Source organism: Strigops habroptila, chromosome 2 (genome assembly GCF_004027225.2).
Source record: "Strigops habroptila isolate Jane chromosome 2, bStrHab1.2.pri, whole genome shotgun sequence".
NCBI classification, from domain to species: domain Eukaryota; kingdom Metazoa; phylum Chordata; class Aves; order Psittaciformes; family Psittacidae; genus Strigops; species Strigops habroptila.
Window position 1 is genome coordinate 30,437,449 of NC_044278.2, and position 19,895 is coordinate 30,457,343.

The 19,895-nt window shown below is 39.2% G+C and overlaps 1 protein-coding gene across 1 annotated transcript in view; it reads left to right on the forward strand.

The window, feature by feature from the left end:
* The window catches only part of SIM2 (SIM bHLH transcription factor 2), a 60,090-nt gene that overhangs the window by 23,484 nt on the left and 16,711 nt on the right, over positions 1-19,895 (forward strand). Inside the window, exons 5-7 of the mRNA XM_030475965.1 lie at positions 10,204-10,289; positions 12,644-12,843; positions 16,604-16,710. Coding sequence (XP_030331825.1) covers positions 10,204-10,289; positions 12,644-12,843; positions 16,604-16,710 — 393 coding nt within the window. The remainder of the gene's footprint in view (positions 1-10,203; positions 10,290-12,643; positions 12,844-16,603; positions 16,711-19,895) is intronic.

Genomic DNA, 19,895 nt, shown 5'->3' on the forward strand with positions numbered 1-19,895 from the left:
TGAAGCCTTACACCTCAGTTTTCCACTCCCTATACCATCTGTATGTGCTGCATATGCTGATATCAGGATTCTTGCATATCCTAAGATATGCAACACTTAACTAAGAGGAATGTGGGAATTGTTCCGTGGTGTAGGGCTGAGAAACTGATTTCTTAGGATGCAGAGAAGTTGTGTTGATGTATGCTGTCTCTCTTTGTGCACTTCCAACTCTGAAAGATTTTCTTTTTTTGTTTCTTCAAGAAAAAGCAAACTGGGTCCACTGGATGTGATTCTCCTGCTGGGGCAGAAGATAGTCATCCACCAGGGCAGTTGGGCTCCAAAATGTGGGGATGATGAGATAACAGTAGTTTTTGAATCTTGGAAGACTGCAAGGTTACATTTATGACTGACCGTAGAGACTTACTGCATGCTGCATATCTCCCCTGCTTAGTGCAGGAGACCTAGTCGGTTGTGGTGCCATGCAAAATTCTGCCTAGCCAACAATAGCTCCAGAAATTCACGGAGGCACCGAGGAGTTTGCCCTTCACCTCACCTCACCTCACCTGACCTCACCTGCAGCATAAGACTAAATGTCTGTCAGGTTAGAAAGTCTAAGCTGCTACAGCTCAGCAGCAAAGAATTTTGGTACTAGCATGGTAGGGGGTAAAATGCTGACAGAGGATTGTGAAGCAACTGTTACAAAGTGCTTTGTCCAGAGCTGATAAGCATTTTGAATGTGTCTGAAATAGTGGCTGGTTTTCAGTGACTGAATGTTGAGGACCGTACTGGGATTACTGGCTATGCCCAGCTCCTCCTAGCATGCTCTTTAGAGGAAACAACATACTGACACAAGCTGGGATGCACATACTATGAGAAGTCGTGATCTTAAGAACTCAAATGATGTTGCTGTCAAAAGTGTGTCTGTAACAATAATTGTAGCAGAATTTTTTCTTTAACAGCAGCATAGAGTGGTAGGCTTGTAGCAGTAACATTTACTAAACCTGGAGGTTATTGGGAAATGCTGTACCTCCTGAACCGTATCTATAAGAATAAATAAGGAAATTTTAGTATGAAATATCAGGGTACTGCAAGCTGGATGTTACTAGTCAGTCCATCTGTCATCATCACAGCTGAATACAAGCAAGCAAACAAGCGAAATAAAAGATATTTGTACTACAAGTTAACAGAGACAAGCAATGAAGCAACGCTGAGAGGGATTCAGCATTGTGTGCTGCTCTTCCATGTATGTATTTGGAATCAGACATTGTGTGTCTCTTTTATTAGTTTCATATGCTTTTTCTGAGATATCAATCCTTTAAAATATCTATAGCTTCCCAACTTTTGCTGACTTGCACATCAAGGCATGATATACTAAGGGCAATATGTATTAACATTCTCCAGAGCAGACAAAGGGAAAGAGTAATACCGTAGTTATTGCAGACATTCGAACTCTCTGCAAATGACTTGATAATTCTTATATGATTAGTTATAAGCCTAATGTAAGTTACATAAGAAATATGACATACATTGTGCCAGGCTTTCGCACTCTAGTTGATGCATAAAGGGCTCCATTTCAGTCAGCTAAGAAGTAAATGCCAGTGCACACTTTTCCTCCCAGGAAGAACCTCTTCCATACATGTGTTCTGTTCAACATTAAAAAAAGGCAGTAGAAAATTGTACATCTGGAAAGTTATTTTTTTATCCTAAGTTCTAAAAAAAATTTTCTAGTAGTACATACACAAAAGACAAATGTTGATAGGAATTTTTGTTTTAATTATTTAAAAAATATTTTATAGGAGAATCATTATCGAAAGAAATGGTTTAACATGATGATTTTGTTATCGCTGTTTGTTAGTGCTATTTTAAAGTGGAGAAACCTAGAAACCATTATTTTGAATGTACAAAAGTGGAAAAGAGGGCAGACTCTGGCACCCCATTATTTTATTTTTCTCCATTGGTAATTAACAGTAAAATATACCAAAGAGAGCAGAGTGTCTCAGATTGCAAAAGCTGTTCTGTTCTTTCTGCCTACTGTCCTTTTAAGTTTCTTCACTAAGAAAAGTTTGAAAGCATCACTTACAGGAGCTAAGGAAAATTCGAGCAAATGCTAGCAAAATGCTGAATTTGGATGACAGGGATGACAAAAGAGGCAATTTACCCTCTGTAGCACTGACAGGATTCTGAGTACAGTCACGACACAGAACAAACTGTACAAATGGGGAGGAAATTTGGGCAGCTCATGCAAGCTTGGAACTCGAGGACACAGGCTGACAAGAGAGCTGATTGCTTTCCTACCACAGCAAGAGCATTACTAGGGCAAACCAACTCAGCCCACAAACCCCAGTTTTCAATTTAGTGTGTGCATAGGAACTTGCTCTATCTCTGCATATAATTTGCAATTTTGCCATGTTAGGCATTTATATTCTATCATTCAACTCATGCCATTCATTTGCTAAAAAGATGAGTATTCTCAAATACTTACGCCTGAAACCTGCATGTGTATATATGATGCTGCAGTGTAATAGGGAGAAGGGAAAGTATGTCTAACTGTTTTGTATCTTCTCGCTTACTTGGAATCAGTTTTGACCACACATACCAAGGAAGGATAGGGGAATGTTTTTTTCATATATCCCTTTGCATGCAGTATTAAACTTTGAAGAATAGTTTCAGTTATAACCTCACTTTCGCCCTGTTCTTTCTGGCATAGCGATAATAAAGATGGTCAGTATGCACCAGGCTTACAGGTCCGACTCCTCATTTTCTACTAACTCATCTCAAGGCCTGCTTCTGAACTTGTCATAAAGAAAGTCTGCCAAAGGCATTTGCAAGCCCCTTCTCACACTGGCCCTGTTGGCCAATCCTGGATTCCCATCTTTAAGGACTACCTTAAAACTGTGTATGATAACATGCAAGCATTTCTTTTGTATGCGCCATACAGTGCTTTTACCTCTTATTTGTTCTAGAAGTTGGTGTCACCCTCATTCAGAATTAAGGGGTAGAAGTTGTGGCAGCCTTGTTATGCTTACAAGAGACTAGTCAAGATACTCACATGCTCTTCTAGTCAGTGATGTGCTGTGTGGGAGACAGATGCCTTGCAGATTAAACAAGAATAAGAGTAGAACACGTGCGACTTTATAGTATAGAGGAGGTAAGATGAAAATAACCAACTGAAAGGGCAAAAACATGCAGAGTGTTTGGGGGATGGTCCATAAAGTGTTATCCAGACATGAACTTGTGGTATCTGTGTTTCCACTCTGTAAAACAGTCCAGCAGGGACATAGAGTGAAGTTTATCACACATGCGTGCCTTGTCTCCAGAGGAATGCACTAGCTTGAGGCAGCGATGTGTCTCCACACAAGCTGGACTGGAGCGAAGGTAGAAGCAGGTGACCACATGCACAGTTCTTTGGTCTAAATGTGCCCTTTGAGAACAGGTTTCATCTCCCACAGTATAGTTGAAATTTGACCCAAGCTGCCATGTAGAGTGAACATGAATCATTAACTGTGCCAAGAGATCCCAATTTTAATGCTGCTTTGTATCTTTTGTAGTCACAGATGAGACATACATTCTTAAAGCAGTGCATAGTACTGCAGTGTACAGTTTGCATTCTGATGTATATTAACTTGCAAAGTGGCTCTGCAACAAAACAATATAATATTTTGCTACTGTCAAAAGTTGGAAGCTTTTGGAAAGAAACATAAAATAGTAGTTTTTACCTTAGAGAGAATAAAGGCATGAGAATTGAAGCTGTAGAAAAAACTATGATGATCTTTTTTCTCAGTCCACTGTGCAAGCAGCATGCAAACCACAGAATTTTGTGACTGTTTTCTTTCAAAAGAGATGAAAGATGTACTGGAAAGCAAAGATGGATTTCATAGTTGTAACTCCAGGGATGGACAACTCTGGCTTCCATAAAGCTTACCGTAATTTCACAGAAATGCTTGGAGAACCCTGTTCGGCAGTCATATGCAATCTGAGTGAAGAAATTCACAAATTCTTTACCGAAAATAGCAAGAAAATTTTATTTACTGCAAGGTTTATTCTGGTATGAGAGTAAGAAAATACAAATCTGTAAAATATAAACAGGCTATTTCTTTCTTGACTAGTGCTTGCAGTCAAACTGTATTGCATGATATAGTAAGCTAAGAAAAGAAAAGGGATTAGTGAAGAAGGTACACTTTGTAGAAATGGTGCTCAGTGATGTGCGAAAGACATCCAACTTACGTATGTCCATAGACAGCAGTGTTTTTCTATGTTCTCATTCCCAGGTTGCTGTGTTTCAGCTTTGTGATGATATTAACATATAGATAAGTTTGGGCTAGGATTTGAATTAAGCCATTTACTCTCTGACTCCTTTATAGCTTTTACTGAATCTTCTCAATTATATTGTAGCAGTGCTTCAGGGAGGAATCCTCTGTATGATGATCAGGCAATATAGTAATAGTAGAACAGAAAAACTTCTCTGCATCTCATAAGAGAAACGTAGAGTTTGGCTAAAAAATAAACCGTGATTTATTTGAAATGGGCATCTTGAACATGGATATGGACTCTGACTTACAGTGCCTCCCCGTATAAAACTCATTATAAGTGACATGTCAATTTTATTAAAATATCTGCTAGTAAACATACTGAAAAAGTCAGAATCTCAGTAACCTCAGTTACACCCTTCCAAAGAGCAGCAGCAGAAAAGATACAGAAATCTGCTCAAAGAATATAATCATGTTGATCAAAACTAGCATTTTACTTGCATCAGTTTTAATTTCCAACTATTACCAGTCACCTAGTTGGGGAAAAATGGAAAATTAGAATTCCAGGATGAAAACTGAGAGTCTCACCAGTCATTCTTGAAAAGATTTCAATAAAAGTTTGTGGAGCAGTGGGAAGAGGACAATCACTTTCAAATTTTAAACATTGGTACAGGAAAAAACAAGAATCAGAAATCTGCTATCATCAGTAAATCCAAGTTATAACAAATATTGGAAATGTCCGGAATTGAAAAATAGACCTGCGATCATGTTCCACATAACTGGATAAAGAAAAACACTATGCCAAAAATGGGAGGGTAAACATTTAGAAAGAACCCTAAAGCTCTGCTTTGCATCTCTAATTCCTGTAGCAGATAAACACAAAGTCAATAAGTTCTGGTAAATGTTAAGAGCTTTACTAAGATGGTTGGTCTGCTTTTCAAGAAGCTATCATCAGAGCCTTTCAAGATACTTAGTAATTTAGAAGTGGGCCTGGAGGTTTCTTTTCAACTATAGCAGCTATTGAGACATTTTCTTGACTCATCTTCTGAAAAAAAGCTTGAACAGTACCATGTACAAACTTTAAAATTAATACAACTTGCTTCTAAAAAGAAGGATCAGTTTCCCAATTATTTTGAAATTGTTTGGGAGAGGGAAACAAGTCACATTTAGGTAAAGAGGGAAAATGGTTGCTGACACAGAAAGTAATGGGGAAGATGGGAAAAGCAGATCCATTCTGCAATACTTACACCCTTAAAGGAGAACTTCGTTAAAACCTTTCATAGCAATACACAGCTGTTTGTCAGAATTACAGATGGCTATGGCAAATGCTAGAGAAGGTGCAATTAAATGGACAAGTTTTGTCATATGTGGTGGAGTTGCTGGAAGAGTAGGTATTTCAGAGAAATAATGCTGAATAAGAGATACAACAACAGTGAAATTTAGCATGATTTGCCGTAAAATTGGCCATCTTCATGTGGTGACTGCTCACTTTTTTGAAACCTCAAGTGGCTGGGAGAGAAGTGGCTGGAAAGCAGCCCTGCAGAAAGGGATCTGGGTGTCCTAGTTGATGCTAAGCTGGGTATGGCTTTGGCAGTCAAAAGGGCAAACTTCATTCCAGGTTTCATCAAACACAATATAACCAGCCAGCTAAAATAGGCAATTATCCCCCTGTATTCGGTATTGTTGTGGCCTCACCTTGAGTGCTGTGTGCAGTGCTCAGTTGCAGTGTACAATTCATGAAGGATGTGAAAGTCCTTGAATGCGTTCAGAGGAGGGGAACAAAGCCGGTGGAAGGGCTGGAACGAATGTCCTGTGAGGAACAGCTAACGACTTCGGGTTTGTCTAGTTTGGAGAAAAGGAGGCTGAGGTACGACCCCATTGCTCTCTACAGCTTTCTGAGGAGGGGATATGGAGAGGGAGGTGCAGAGCTCTTCTCCCTGGTATCTGGTGATAGGATGTGTGGGAATGGTTCAAAGCTGCATCAGGGGAGGTTTAGACTGGTTAATAGGAAGTATTTCTTTACCGAGAGGGTGGTCAAACACTGGAAGGGAGAGATGGTTGATGCCCCAAGCCTGTCAGTGTTTAACCTACAGTCTTTAATTACTTAAGAACTGGTAGAACTTAATTGGTTTCCTCTCTGTTTCAAATCTCTTTTACCTTCTTGATAGCCTAAGATTCTTTCTCTGATTTATATGTGCTGTGCTTACATGTTTGCGTGACAGAACACTAGTGATATTAATAATTACATTACTATGTCTAGATGCTTTATGTTGTTATATTTTTGAATTTTTTCAGAACTTAATTCTGATTGATAAAATCACTTAACTCTTGAGAATAATTGGTTACATTCACCTTTTACTTAAGCCTGGAGTGATTATTTTACATTTACTGGGTTTCTATCTTCTTTAATTTGAGAGTTTTCTATATCCCTGGACATCTCCAGTCATTCTACTTTACACCTGCATACAGCAGGTGCTGGCTACTTATGCTACAGGCTTTTTGTCCTGCTTTATAACTGAGCTTTCATGCCTAATATGTCCCCACAGTTTTGTGATTAACCTCTGCAGCAGGACAGCATGCATTAGTAATCACTCTTCTCACAGCTCATCTGATTTCTCCTATTTGAATATTCAGCATTTCCCTCTTGGCTTGCTAAACCTTTAAGTACCTCATTTTCTTTCTACATTCTCTTCATCAGAGTAGACCATCTTAATTGCATCAGGTACAACCTGGATGTGATATTTTAAGTTTTGCATTATATTGATGGACGTGTTAGCATCCAGCAGGATGCTGGGGTCTCTTTATTTCCCAATCAGCTTTACAATTATAAATTTACTTTAGTTCCTTTTTGCTTCTCTACCCCCTTCTGCTATTTTGCAGGTTATTGGGGAGTCACACTGGCAAAGGTATCAGTTAATATGAATAATAATTCACACTGTTCACAGTCTTGCACATCTAGGTTCTCTATGTGAGGGTTTTGGTCTTACTGCTTCGTTCTGTTTTGCAATCTCTTCATAAGGTCTGGAGATGGTTTTATTCCCAGAGGTGCACACAAACACACATGTACACAGAGCCCACCAATGACAGATCAACACAGACAGAAGAACAGTGCTTTTACAGGCACCACATACACACTAATGGCACTCACATAAGCATGAACAGTATGAATGGCCTGGTCCTGCTTTTCCTTGCCTGCGAGTCAGTCTCAAAGCTTGCTAGTAGATTTTATATACTCACACATACACAAGGATCTCTCTCTCTGGTAGCTTTTGTGTTCTTCAGCTCTAATCCTACAAACAAGATGCCAGACGCCATGTAGCACCTGCACATTGTTCATTGAGTACCTTGACACAACCATGAGTCTTAACCAGCTATTGTAACAATCCCAGCTGTAACACTCTGTGTCCACCCGTGCTATGGACACTCTGCATTACTAAATAACTGCTCTAACACTTCTTATGGCCTCAGACCATCCACGAATGGTCAGTCTCTCTTTTTCTCCCTTAGACAATTTCTGTTGCCCTCCTCCCCACTGTGGGGAGGCAACTCTCACAGCATCACTGGGCTCCCACAGAAACACAATCAATCACCCTTAATACACATAGAAGGAGGAACACTTATCATCATGCATACGTTACTTTGGCCTGTTCAGGTAAAAAGGCAGTATGTCACTCAGGGCCCAGATTCTGTTTGGCCACATGGACCATCTCTCCTTTTGCTTACTTAAGGCATTTTCATATCAGCTAGATAAAGCCTCAAAAATGGAAGCTCCCAGATGAGTCCCAAGTTACCTCATGGGTAAATTTTCCCTCTTTAGATTGCAGACGTATGATGAGCTGATGTAAGAGACTAGTGTTTGTTGGTTCAGCAGCACACTACTAAACCCCTATTAATTCAATGATCAATGATTAATAAACACATTGTTATTAAAATACAGTTACAGATTTTTGCACTTTGTTACACATAACAAAGCTACTGATTATTACTCTTCTGTCTATTGAATCACAATTCTATCAATCAACCTTCCCTCCCCACACCACTTAGAAGTAGGGGACAACTCTAGCGCTATTTACTCTGCCCTCCTACACCACTTTTAAACACTCTACTGGTTTCCTAGAGAGCCTGTAGCTAGTTACAAGGACTGGTGTTACAGGGGACCTCTTGCTTACAATCTACCATAATGAAATCAGAGACACAAGATCTCTTCTTAAATAATGAAATAATGACCAATTTTCAATAATAAAAGTAAAATATTATCCTACAGTCTAGGTACTACTCTAGTTTTATAGATGCCTAAAAACCACACTGTGTTTCATGACCTATTCCTGGTGGAAGAACGAAGTTAGAGCTGAGTGTTTCTAGTAGCAGTGCACTAGTCTGCAGTAACATTTAAAAATGAAGTAAGCAAAGAATAGAAGGCTAATGAATAAGGTGTCTGGAAGGAGTTTGTCACTGAAAGAGAACCTTTTCGGTCTTGTGGCAGGATATATGAGAAGTTTAAGGCATTGCTTCCATTTCCACTAATCATCTCTTTTTGTAGAAGAATGAAAGTCATTAAAATTGTTAGCAACTGAGTCCACGTGCAAAGATGGTCTTATTTTTCTCCCTTGCCCCTTGAAGGGAGGAAGTTACCTTTATTTTGTGTGCATGGGACTGTGGCAAAAAGAGAGCAAGAACTAGTCTTAGGTCACACAGAAAATCTGTATTGAAGCTATGAATTGCATGTTCCCAACTCTCAAATCCATTCTTTACTTGTGAGATCATGCTTCAGCAATAGTAATCTGTACTGTATGGCTTCCTCCCACCAAACTGTATACATTTATATTTAAAATTCTAGTAGATACACCAGTTCATTTAAGTGCATGTTTTCCCCCATATGGATCTAATTTGCATTAGGAAGATAAATGGAAAATTCAAATACTCAGGAAGGCTGATACTAGTTGGGATGCATTACATATCATGTTTCTCTCTTCACTAAAGCCTTTTTCTGTGGTTGCATCTTCAGACCTTTAAACTCAACTTAATATCGAGTTTATCGGTTTCCAGGTAGTGGTCTGAGGCTCAAACCACTGCAGGTGTGTGGCTAAGAGGTGTTAATTGGGTGATGGATTAACAAAAATCAGGAACACAACTCAACAATTAAATCAAATTGAAGCAAGACTCGAGCTGATTACAGTAGACTTTGGATCAAACCCTGTGGGGATTTAGGAGGTAACACACATTGCAACAAATCTGAACACCCCTCTGCTTCCCTGATTTTTCTGTTCATAAACATACCAAATGAGTTTTCTTTTCCTGATACAGTTGTGTTCTGCAAAACTGCAACTTTCAGTAAGAAAACTGAACTACTTCATGATGTTTGAACTGTTATTGAGAATAATTAATGTTAAAAATAATAGTAACTTATTCTTAGCAGAAAATAAGTGTGTACCTGAGAAATATTTAACTTTAAAATATTTCTGGAGGTTATCCGTGAAGATATTTGTTTAAAAGCCATCTACCAAGATGGTTTTGGAAGTCAATGAAACAGGTAATAATATTGCATATGGAGGTCAGAAGTTCACCAGTCTGGGCGTGACTATCAACATACACTCAAATTATTACAAAACCAATGAATTTTCTCATTTCCCATTCTACTACTTTGGGGAGTACCTTCATTTACCTGCACTCCAAAGGACATGTTTCCTTACCTTTATCAATTTGGGCTGGTACTTAGATGTTCAGAAACAAGGTGAATGGTGATAAAACCAGAAATCTGGAGACCTAGTCATGCTGACTTGTACAGCTTTCACAGGGAATCCTAACATGAAGGTGAAATAAATTCTGAGGACAGGGACTGAGCAGGAAAGTAGAATGGCTGACTTCTACTGCTGCCAAAGGCTGAGACATAAACACATCTGTTAAATAACGAAAGGCAATGTTATGGACAGTTTTGAAATCTTCAGTAATAAATAATCAGTGTGGTTTGTGATTTCAGAATATGAAATTGAGAGGTCATTTTTCCTGAGAATGAAGTGTGTCCTAGCCAAGAGGAATGCAGGATTGACATGTAGTGGCTACAAGGTAACGTATATAAGCTTTGGACCCTACCTCTTGGCCCCCACCCCCAAGTATTCAACAAGTCACAAGTTTATTTATGTAGGATTTTTACCTATATGTAGCTGAAAACAAAATCTGTGATGGAAACATTCAGAACAGGTCAAAAAATTGCCACTGCTGATTGCAGATTGCCTTAGTAATGCCAGCCTAGACTCTCACAGTGTGTTAGAGTTTGCTTTGTGGCACATTCCCATGTACTGATTCCTGATCTTCGAGACCGGTGAATTGGCTGGAGCACAGCCACGGACATGCAAGGAGAGCCCACAGCTGGGTATTATTCCCCTATGCAAATGAAGGCAGGTGAGCCAGGAACTTGGAAGTCTTCCCACATCCCTCTGCCTTGGTGTTACTGTGCTTTGGCTGAGCAGCCCCCCTGTCATACTAGCCACTTCACTGGCCTGACCAGAATTACCTCAGCATTAATGAGACTGTAAAGTTACCCCAAACAATCATTACTATCAACTAGGGGTTGAATTGTACTAAATCACCAAATCTGTGTATAAATCTTACCATTTGTGTTAGTTTTCTATTTATTACACTAAATGATAAGCCACAGCAAATGCTGACATTCTATAATAACACCTGCCATTCAGGTAGTTCTTATTTTCAGCTTCACAGTGTGCATTTGCTGCTCTTTGAGCTACACAGTATAATTCTATTACTTAACCATTAGGAGAGAAGGGTACTTCATATGCAGTCTGGTGAGGATTCATTTTGTTCAAGTCATTCAAAAGCAAAAAGGAAAGCATGCAAGAGAAGCAGAGCTCTTTAAAGGAATGTGTTCAAGGTCCAGGCATATATCTGTCTATTTACACTGCTATCTACCTGGTTAGACTGATAATTCTTCATTACATGGACTCGTGTTTGCTCAGCTGCTTCCCAATAAGAATGATTCTGTCCCAAAGCTGAATTGGAAATCAGGTAAAAGAGCCTGTAATGGTGGTATCTCTGTATGTTTGTGAGTGGGTTTTTTCCTTCTGATTTAGGGTTGGTTTTTTTTTTTTTTTTTTGGTTGGTTGGTTTTTTGTTTGTTTGTTTGTCTTTGTTTTTTTTGGGTTTTTTTTTTTTTAATTCCCATTTATGACACAGGGATCACCTTCTTTCTTCTTTTGCTCACTATTAAAAGTTTACACAGTGAAACATTTAAGGGTGTATTTATCTAGAGAGAAGTTGGCCTAAATTTATTCTCTGACAGTACTTAGAGTCAGGACTTAATAATTTTGAAAATATCATCTGATTAGCTGAAGCACAAGAAAAACTCATAAATCAAATAGTATCGGAATGAGTAGGATCTGCAGAGAGAACTTAAATAAGTTTTGCTTGCTACTGTACTTTTGCTAAACATACTAATCACTTGGTGATTAGTAGGAGAGAAGGAGGAAGGTTATACAGGAGGAGCCCATTTACAGGTGACTATTTAGTAGATTGTTCAGGGGTACTAAATACAGTAGAAATTAATTCATTTCCATTGGACACATTAAAAGTCATACAAATACAGAATTAAGCTGAATGATGTGTAATATGCTTGCTGTTTGGACTAGAAAATGGCAGCAGCACAAATGGTTTCTAAACACCAGCACTACATTAAATAAATCTTTTGTTCTGGAATAGTCCCCAGGTTACAATTTTACCCTCTCTTTAGCTGACATTGTGAATTTTTACAGTCTAACACTGAAGTTATCAGTCCTGTGATTAGGAATTGTACATGGGGATTCAAAAACCTGCTCTCAAGACCCTGAGCTTGGTCATATGTCAAAATAATGTCACTTGAACTTTACTTGAGAACTGAAAACTCATTTCTAGTGCGTTTACATGTACAGCAGTTAGTTTTTATAAATGTGATGCATTAATCTCCACTGGATTTTTAAAGTGTCTGTTTTTCATCAGAATAATAACTCATGAAGATATAAATGCTTATATATACTTCTGTGTGTGTGAGAGAGAAAGAGTGAGCCATTTGAAAAAGCAACTTCCAGATTTCTTGATCAATGAACAGGAATTCTTACTGTATCTATGAGAAGTCTATATCAAAGACAGTTTAAAGTATTAACTAGAAAGCAGCCTAGAGAGTCCCCAAAGAGCATGTGCTTTAATACTGGATTAATCATGTTGGCAGCAAACACAAGACCTGCGTTTACTGTGTTTTAATCTCCATTTATAAATAAACTGCACTTCTGAAGCCTTAACAGACCATGCAGTATATAAGTAAGTGTTACAAGGGTGTATTGCTTTATAACCTCATTGAAACTGGGTGGTCAGCTGACTTGCAGCCTCTTCCATTGCCATCAGATATTGAGTGTGTTTTCTTCTCATGCCAGGTGATCCACTGCAGTGGCTATTTGAAGATACGGCAGTATATGCTAGATATGTCTTTGTATGATTCCTGTTACCAAATCGTTGGACTGGTGGCTGTAGGTCAATCTTTACCTCCCAGTGCAATCACTGAGATCAAACTTCACAGCAACATGTTTATGTTCAGAGCAAGTTTGGACTTAAAATTAATATTCCTAGATTCCAGGTAAGCAGCTATTTCATTTCCAGCATAAAATGTTTTCAAAATCAAGTGTTATCATAAGCTACAATGGTTTCCAAACAGATCAAAATAGTCATGAAAAAATAAAGCAATCCAAAATAGATCCATGACACAAAAACCATATGGGTCTTCAAAGCCCTCCAGGTATTTGGATAGACCATACTTTGTCTTGAGTGCCAGCATATAAGAACCTGTACAATTGAAGCTATAGTTACTTACAGTTTCAGAAAGCCAGCTAAAGCCTTCTTGATGTAATTGGTAGATGAGTAGTAATACATTTTTACCTTAAAGAACATACAAAGCTAGCAAACGGAATAAAGATGTACCATCATCCCAAAACAAAACAAAGCAACAAACAAACAAATAAACAAGCAAATGCCCAAAACAAACACAACTGAAGTGCTTGCTGGGCTCATCCAGAAAGCTTTTGACAGAGTAGTAAGAAAAGTCTTCTGCACTTCAGTGCAGCCTTAACAATGAAACCAACCCTACTAATGGGGTTAGAATAAAAATGAATTGGCTACTACGTGAAAACACTGCCTTCTTAAACAAAACTTGTCAAAATGGCTATTGCTGAGGAAGGAGAACCCTGTCTTCACTCTCAGCTAATGTAGCTCACATACCAGTTAAGAAGAGCACAAAACCTGAAGGAGTTGTGAAAGGATTCATTCCCCTCTTTTTCAAACATGGTATCTTTCAGAATACAATGATACTTTATACAGTGCAGTTCCAGATAACTCGAGGTGAAAAGCCCAATTCCCACACAATATAACAGATTTGACTACTGACAAGATAATCTTTCTTCAAAAATCCCTGCATATGGAGCAGTATGTCACATACTCTGTCATTTCTCTGGCATGCTGGATTTGCAAGAAGCAGAAATGATACTCATACGTAGCAGTGAAAAGACTCTGTATCCAGTGGGGAAATTTTGCATGGCAGGTCAACCATGGAAGAGCATGCTCTTTCACCATGCTGAGTCAATGAGATAGTGGGCCATTAGCTGCTAAAATACAAAGAACTAGTTGTTTCTGGAATCCTTCCTTTTTTTGGCATGCTTTACTTAATGTAACAGCTACAAAGCAGCACAAGGGGGTTAGCAACGTGTCTTTGCATGCAGAAAAAATGAAATTATGTGCCTAAGAGGAACTGCCTGGAGACATAGTGTCTTCAAAGGAAACAGTATAACCAGAGGTGTTGACAGGAGCACAGAAAGAACCAGTACTGTTGCATATAGCTGGGTTTACTGAAGAGCAGATGAATGTCGTCTGTGCATGGGACAATCGGAGGTATTAAGCACTACCAAAGCCCTTTGCTCTTCCAGCTGAGCAAACCAAATTATATTTGCTCAGAGCAGGAACATATTAGGAATAAGACAAAATTGTTTTCAGGCTTGCTTCTGGTATCCATACAAGGAAAACCGTTGCTAGATTTTTAGAGGTAACAGTCACAGCACGCAGGCCAGTATGAAAGCCATTGGAAGGAGCAGTTAAATAAGCCTTTCTAGACACTTGAAATATGCAAGAGTTCATTTATCAAGGTCACTAGAAAAAGGAGACACTTCCCTCCAAAGTGTTCTACTGCTTCTGAGTTTCATGGTGCAGCCTGTGCATTCACTGCTATATGGTTTACAAAGGCTTTAAAGAACTCTAGAGGACAGAACTAATCACTGGGGCAAGTTTCCTTCTGTGTGCCCTGTCACATGCAAAGACTAACCTTTAGAGCCCAGGCTCGCCAGAGTGGCTTATTAAGGGGCTAGGTCTGTGTTAAGGAAGTTGAGCAGCTGAGTTTATTTCTAGATTCGAAATTCTCAAAAGTTTGGGTGTCCTTGAAACCGCTAATGATGGGTTTTTTGGCCCATGGGAAAACCAGCTCCAAAGTGAGGCTGTGCCTCCAGAAAAATTAACACTTGGCTTAGGTTTGTGGCATTTTGTTTGGTTTTGGGTTAGCTGTTTCTGTATGCACCAATTGAGTAGGATGAAACTGCTACCTTCGTCTTAATTGCACTGAAGTCAGAAGGAGCACTGAAACCTGATCAAGATCTTTCACCTGTATTTTACCATCCTGATAGGCTTAAGTGAGAATTTGAGCCTCTAGAACTGTAAGCCACACTTACAAGGGACAGCAGACACTGTAGAGGAGAAACACAAGTGTATATTCACATATCCTCCTGTGAGGATATGTGAAAGAGACCACATACACTCACTCCATGTCAGCAGTCCCTGACTGAGGCAAATGTATGCAAGAGTTTCCCAGATGAAGGCATAGCTAGGGGAGGTATGAATGTAAATGTACTTTATTTATAATAAATCAGACCACAAAGGCATTGTTTTTTTTCCTGGTTTTTTACATTTTCCTGTGGAAGAATCCCTCCCCCTCAATGCTCTCTCTCAGGTAGAATGTGAAGTCCCCAGTCTCTGTGGGGCCCACATGATTGCTTAGGATTAGGGTATGAGTAAACAGGATGCATAATAATTACTAAAAAATAATTTAAAAAAGTAATCAAAGTTCACATTGTCTGGTGCCCCCCAACGACACATGTTGCTTGAGACCCATGTATTCATTTCTGTACATACTACTGTGTTATTCTCTGATACAGTGTATCTCATTAGTGTTTCAGACCTGTGAATGTCCTGACCATCCCCATTCATTGCACTACAGTTATGAAGAGGCCTTAGGCACATGAACTGGATTTCTTCTGATGAATCTAACCTGGAGTACAGCCTCCAAGAGCATGTCTAAGGCGCTCCAAACTTTCAGTCTGCAGGTCTAGACTAGAGCTAGTCCCAAGTAAAAGTCCAATATTAAAATATGCAGATGCACCTGCTGCTGCAGCAACAGATCCTCAGCAGTAGAAATTTTACTCTACAGATCACCTGCTAATGGACTGTGTTGAGTATTATTGTAGACATGCCTTTGCATGTTCTGCTCTGTTCTGCCTTTTTAGGCGAAGAAAGCCCAGGACAGCATAAAATACCCCAAGCAACACTAGGTAACCAAGCCACATTATGGCTGAGTTGCACATTGTACTTTAAGGGTTTTTTTTCTCAAGCTGCTATGCTAAATAAACAAAAGTCCATTTGGAACCATGAAGTTTGATTCTTCAGGTCTGACCCAGTGTAAGTCCAGCCACTGTAGTCTGATTCTTTAACATCTGCTCTTTCAAATTTGTTCCATTATTCTATTTCTCATTATAGGATGTTTTTCTGAAGTCTAACTTCAGCCTTCCTTTTCTTAGCTTGTCATCTTCACAACTCCTTGTCATTCCACATTCTCAGCTGGAATAAGCTCCTGCTTCCTTCTTCTGTTAGGTGTTCGCCTGAATTTGTTTATAGACCACGATCACAACTTCTACGGATTAACATACATGCTATATTTGTATGTTTGCAAAAGCAAATGAAAATGTGTCAGCAGCCCACAAAAGGAGTTTTATTGTTTCATTAATGGCTCTTCAACTGGATCTTTGTGCAAAGGATCATGCATGGCAGTGGCAAAAGCCCAAAGTGGAAATAAGTAAAAGAACTTCTTCCTGCCTGTGTGTAAGGCTGGCCAGGGAATTAGTTGCACCTTGTTTTGGCTGGGTTGAGAGGGTTTATTTTCTTATAAAGATGAGGAATTTCTTTCCAAAACTAACATTTTGACCTGCAGTTTTTAGACACCTGATTTGTTGGCACAATCAAATTTTAAGTTAATGAAATCGAATATTCCTTGAGATTTTGCTTATTATGGAACCTTCCTTTTCCAGGGTGACTGAATTAACTGGATATGAGCCCCAAGACCTGATAGAAAAAACCCTCTACCACCATGCTCATGGCTGTGATGTGTTCCATTTACGATATGCTCATCATTTGTGTAAGTAAAAAGAATGCTAGACTGAAATATATTAAGTAGAGTGAGAAATTTTGTAGCGAACAAGTGCTATGCTGGAAAGTAGAGAAATCTTGACTGTAGATACATTTTCAGAAGTGCGTGGCTGTTACTTAAGGAAACCATTAGTTTTGCAAATAAGCAAGATACTCAATATGCTGTACTTTGGGGGTGGAGGGGGGAGGGCTGGAATAAAAAGAAAAAAAATATCTGGCTACTTTTGTCTGTCAACTTAAAAGATCTGGGCTCTTTTGAAAATTTTGGCTTTATTCTGGGTGGTGAACTTTTGAAGGGAAAAAAACAAAAGAGCAAGTGAGTGAGTGAGAGGGGAAAATCTGAGCTTTCCTAGCCTCTGTTGTCAAAATAAAAATTATGCAACAGCTCCCCGTGCCTCTAAAATATGTTATTAATAATCATCCCATGTTTGAAGTGAATTGCAAACCCAAAAGTTCCTTAGACTAATATTCATTAATAGCATGTGGGTGAGGTTTGGAGAATGGAGTGTCAGGAAAAAAAATTACACATTTAATAATTTCCCATCTTCCAACAGGGGCACTAATAATATCTTCCAGCATCTGGATCTGGGAAGTAGTTCATTCAGTAGCACATTAATTTGAGAAGCAAATTGAGGGAATAGCTGAACTCTGGATTTGGCTCAGTCTACCGCAGCCCATATGATGCAAAGATGACATCCAAAAACCAATGTCAGTGAAATTTTTTTCCAGAATGCTCCTGTAGGCTGAAAGCAGCCAGAGTCAAATCCTTCTTTTAGGCTCCCTGAAGGAGAAGGTAGTCAGTTCTTCACCTTAATATATGCTATTCATGAGGATCTGCAATATAAAGGAGGTTGTAGCTGTATTCAGCAAGCCAGTGCTGAAATTCCAAATGCCAAATTCTGCTGATAGCAGTGTGTGTTACACCTGGGAAAGCAGAAGCTGGTCTTCACAGCAAGTTCATATTTACCAGAACACTATTGAATACTCTGGGCTATTAGAATGACTAGGGTACACGGTAATGTCCTGTTGGGGGCATTCTCTTTCTAGTGTTAATGGCTCCATCTGGATGTGACTGTTGACCTGTATAAAACACCACTCATTATCTTCACAAGACTGTTTGAAATATCTATGTTAACCAGTATAGAGATGATATCATTATAATCACAATCACCTCTGGAAAACAGTTTTCCATTTTAGAACAGAATGATGAATAATTCTCTGTGTGTGGTAGAAGACTTGTACTTTGGCTGCCAGTTTGATCCATATACAACTGGAGTTTTAAAGAGACAAAACATGTTTACTGAATTACACTTTCCCCTCAAGAAAAAGAAACCCTCAACCAAACAGAATAACTAAAAGCCATTCTATAGATACTCTATCTGAATTACAGAGATAAATGATTGTAAGTTTAAAAACAGAATTAAAATGTGAGCCATATGCGTAGAAATTTTTGGAAGTTTCAAAGCAAATAAATGCCAAGAAGCAAAAAATAATGGCTAATGCTTGGGCAACAGTGGGAACAGTGTAGAATCATGGTTAGAATACCAAGTAATATGAATTATTAAAACAGATGTAAAATGTAAAAATTTCCTCTGGGGAGCACTATTATAACTCCCCCACCATCCATCAGTAAATGTCTTAGGAACGTGAATAGTAAAAGGTTGGCAAGTTTGACATCCCATTCTCTAAAGCAATCTGATGATTAAGTGTCATCTGATGAAGAAATCTGGAGAGAAACATCTTACACCTAATAATGCTATTAAGGGGAAAAAAAAAAAAAAAAAAGGAAAAATAAAGAAGGAAATCCTAAACTAGGGTAAGCACTTGCTTTTTCAAAGAGGAAAAAAAATTCCCAAACTGAAGACCTAAAACAACTGAACTTTAAATTAGGCAGTGCAGAGAACAAAACAAAGGAAACAGTAAGGAGAACTAGTTAGAAGGGATATAACAAGAACATCAGACCATGAGGAAACTGTAGATGTGAATATTTGCCTAACGGGTGCTGGAGCGCATAGTGTTTCCTGTTTTAAACATCTGATTAGCTTCCAGCTATATGAAAAAGCTTCTGGTGTTTGAACTAGTGTTATTTATTTCTGTAGCACCATCAATATACACAGTGTTTGCTCTGCAACTGGGGAAATGTGGCCACACAAATAACGAGTCCCTGCCTAAGGATATTGCATTCTAATAGACAGGATAGAAAATCTGTTCCAGTACAGACAAAATATTCCTCTGTTCCAGTATAGATAAAATATTTTTCTAGCCTCAGAGAAATCACTTCATTTGTACCATTATCTTTCTGTGCGGAGGATTTTGTGCATCCCGCATGTTATAACATCGTTGCTTTTCCCACATAAACTTTCACAAGAGCCACATCTCTGTGCCTTGGCAAGGCAAGCCCAAGCTCAAGCCCCAGCCCCTGCCCCAGGCCCAGCTGATGTCATCACCACACAGTTTTGCTGCTTCCTGGAAGTCAACCTATGTATTTATAGAACCTATCTTATAGCAGAGCACAGTTTACACTCTGTCTGTGGCATTAAGTTTATTTTTACTTCCCCAGCAATCAGACTTTCTGACAGAGCTCCACAGGTTTTTAAGAGGGCAGAAGAACTGTAGAATCTTCTAAGCCACCATCCACTGACCATGCTGCTTGAGGGCTGGACCGATGACATGCCAGGTTGTATGTGCCAGGGAAGCTAAACTAGTAACTGCTGCGAGCTTGGAACCAAGAAGTCCATTTCTCTTAGTTGTTTCCTTAAATGCAGACTAGGAACTCCCAGCCACATGCCAGTGAGCCTGATGGAGCATTTTAAAATAGCCATCTATGACAGACCAGAAGGACCAGCCCAGCCAGCCCAGTGCCTTTTTCAGCTTGCCTGCTAAAGCAGGAGGGAACCACAACAGCGGAACACCCAGTTACAAATGGCACATCTAAAAGCCAAGGCTAAAGCCACTGAATCCTCCCCATTTGATTGCACAGAGGCCACCAAGAAGTCTGAGCCTGCACAGATCATCTTGGTAGTGAATTTACCTCACTCCCATTTCTGAGGTTTCCCAATCAGCATCAAACATGGTAATTTAACACAGAGCCAAAGGGAAATTGACCTCATTTACTGTATCATCAGAAGCACAGCTACTGTCCCCTAGCCAAGGTCAGACTTTCCCCAGATGATT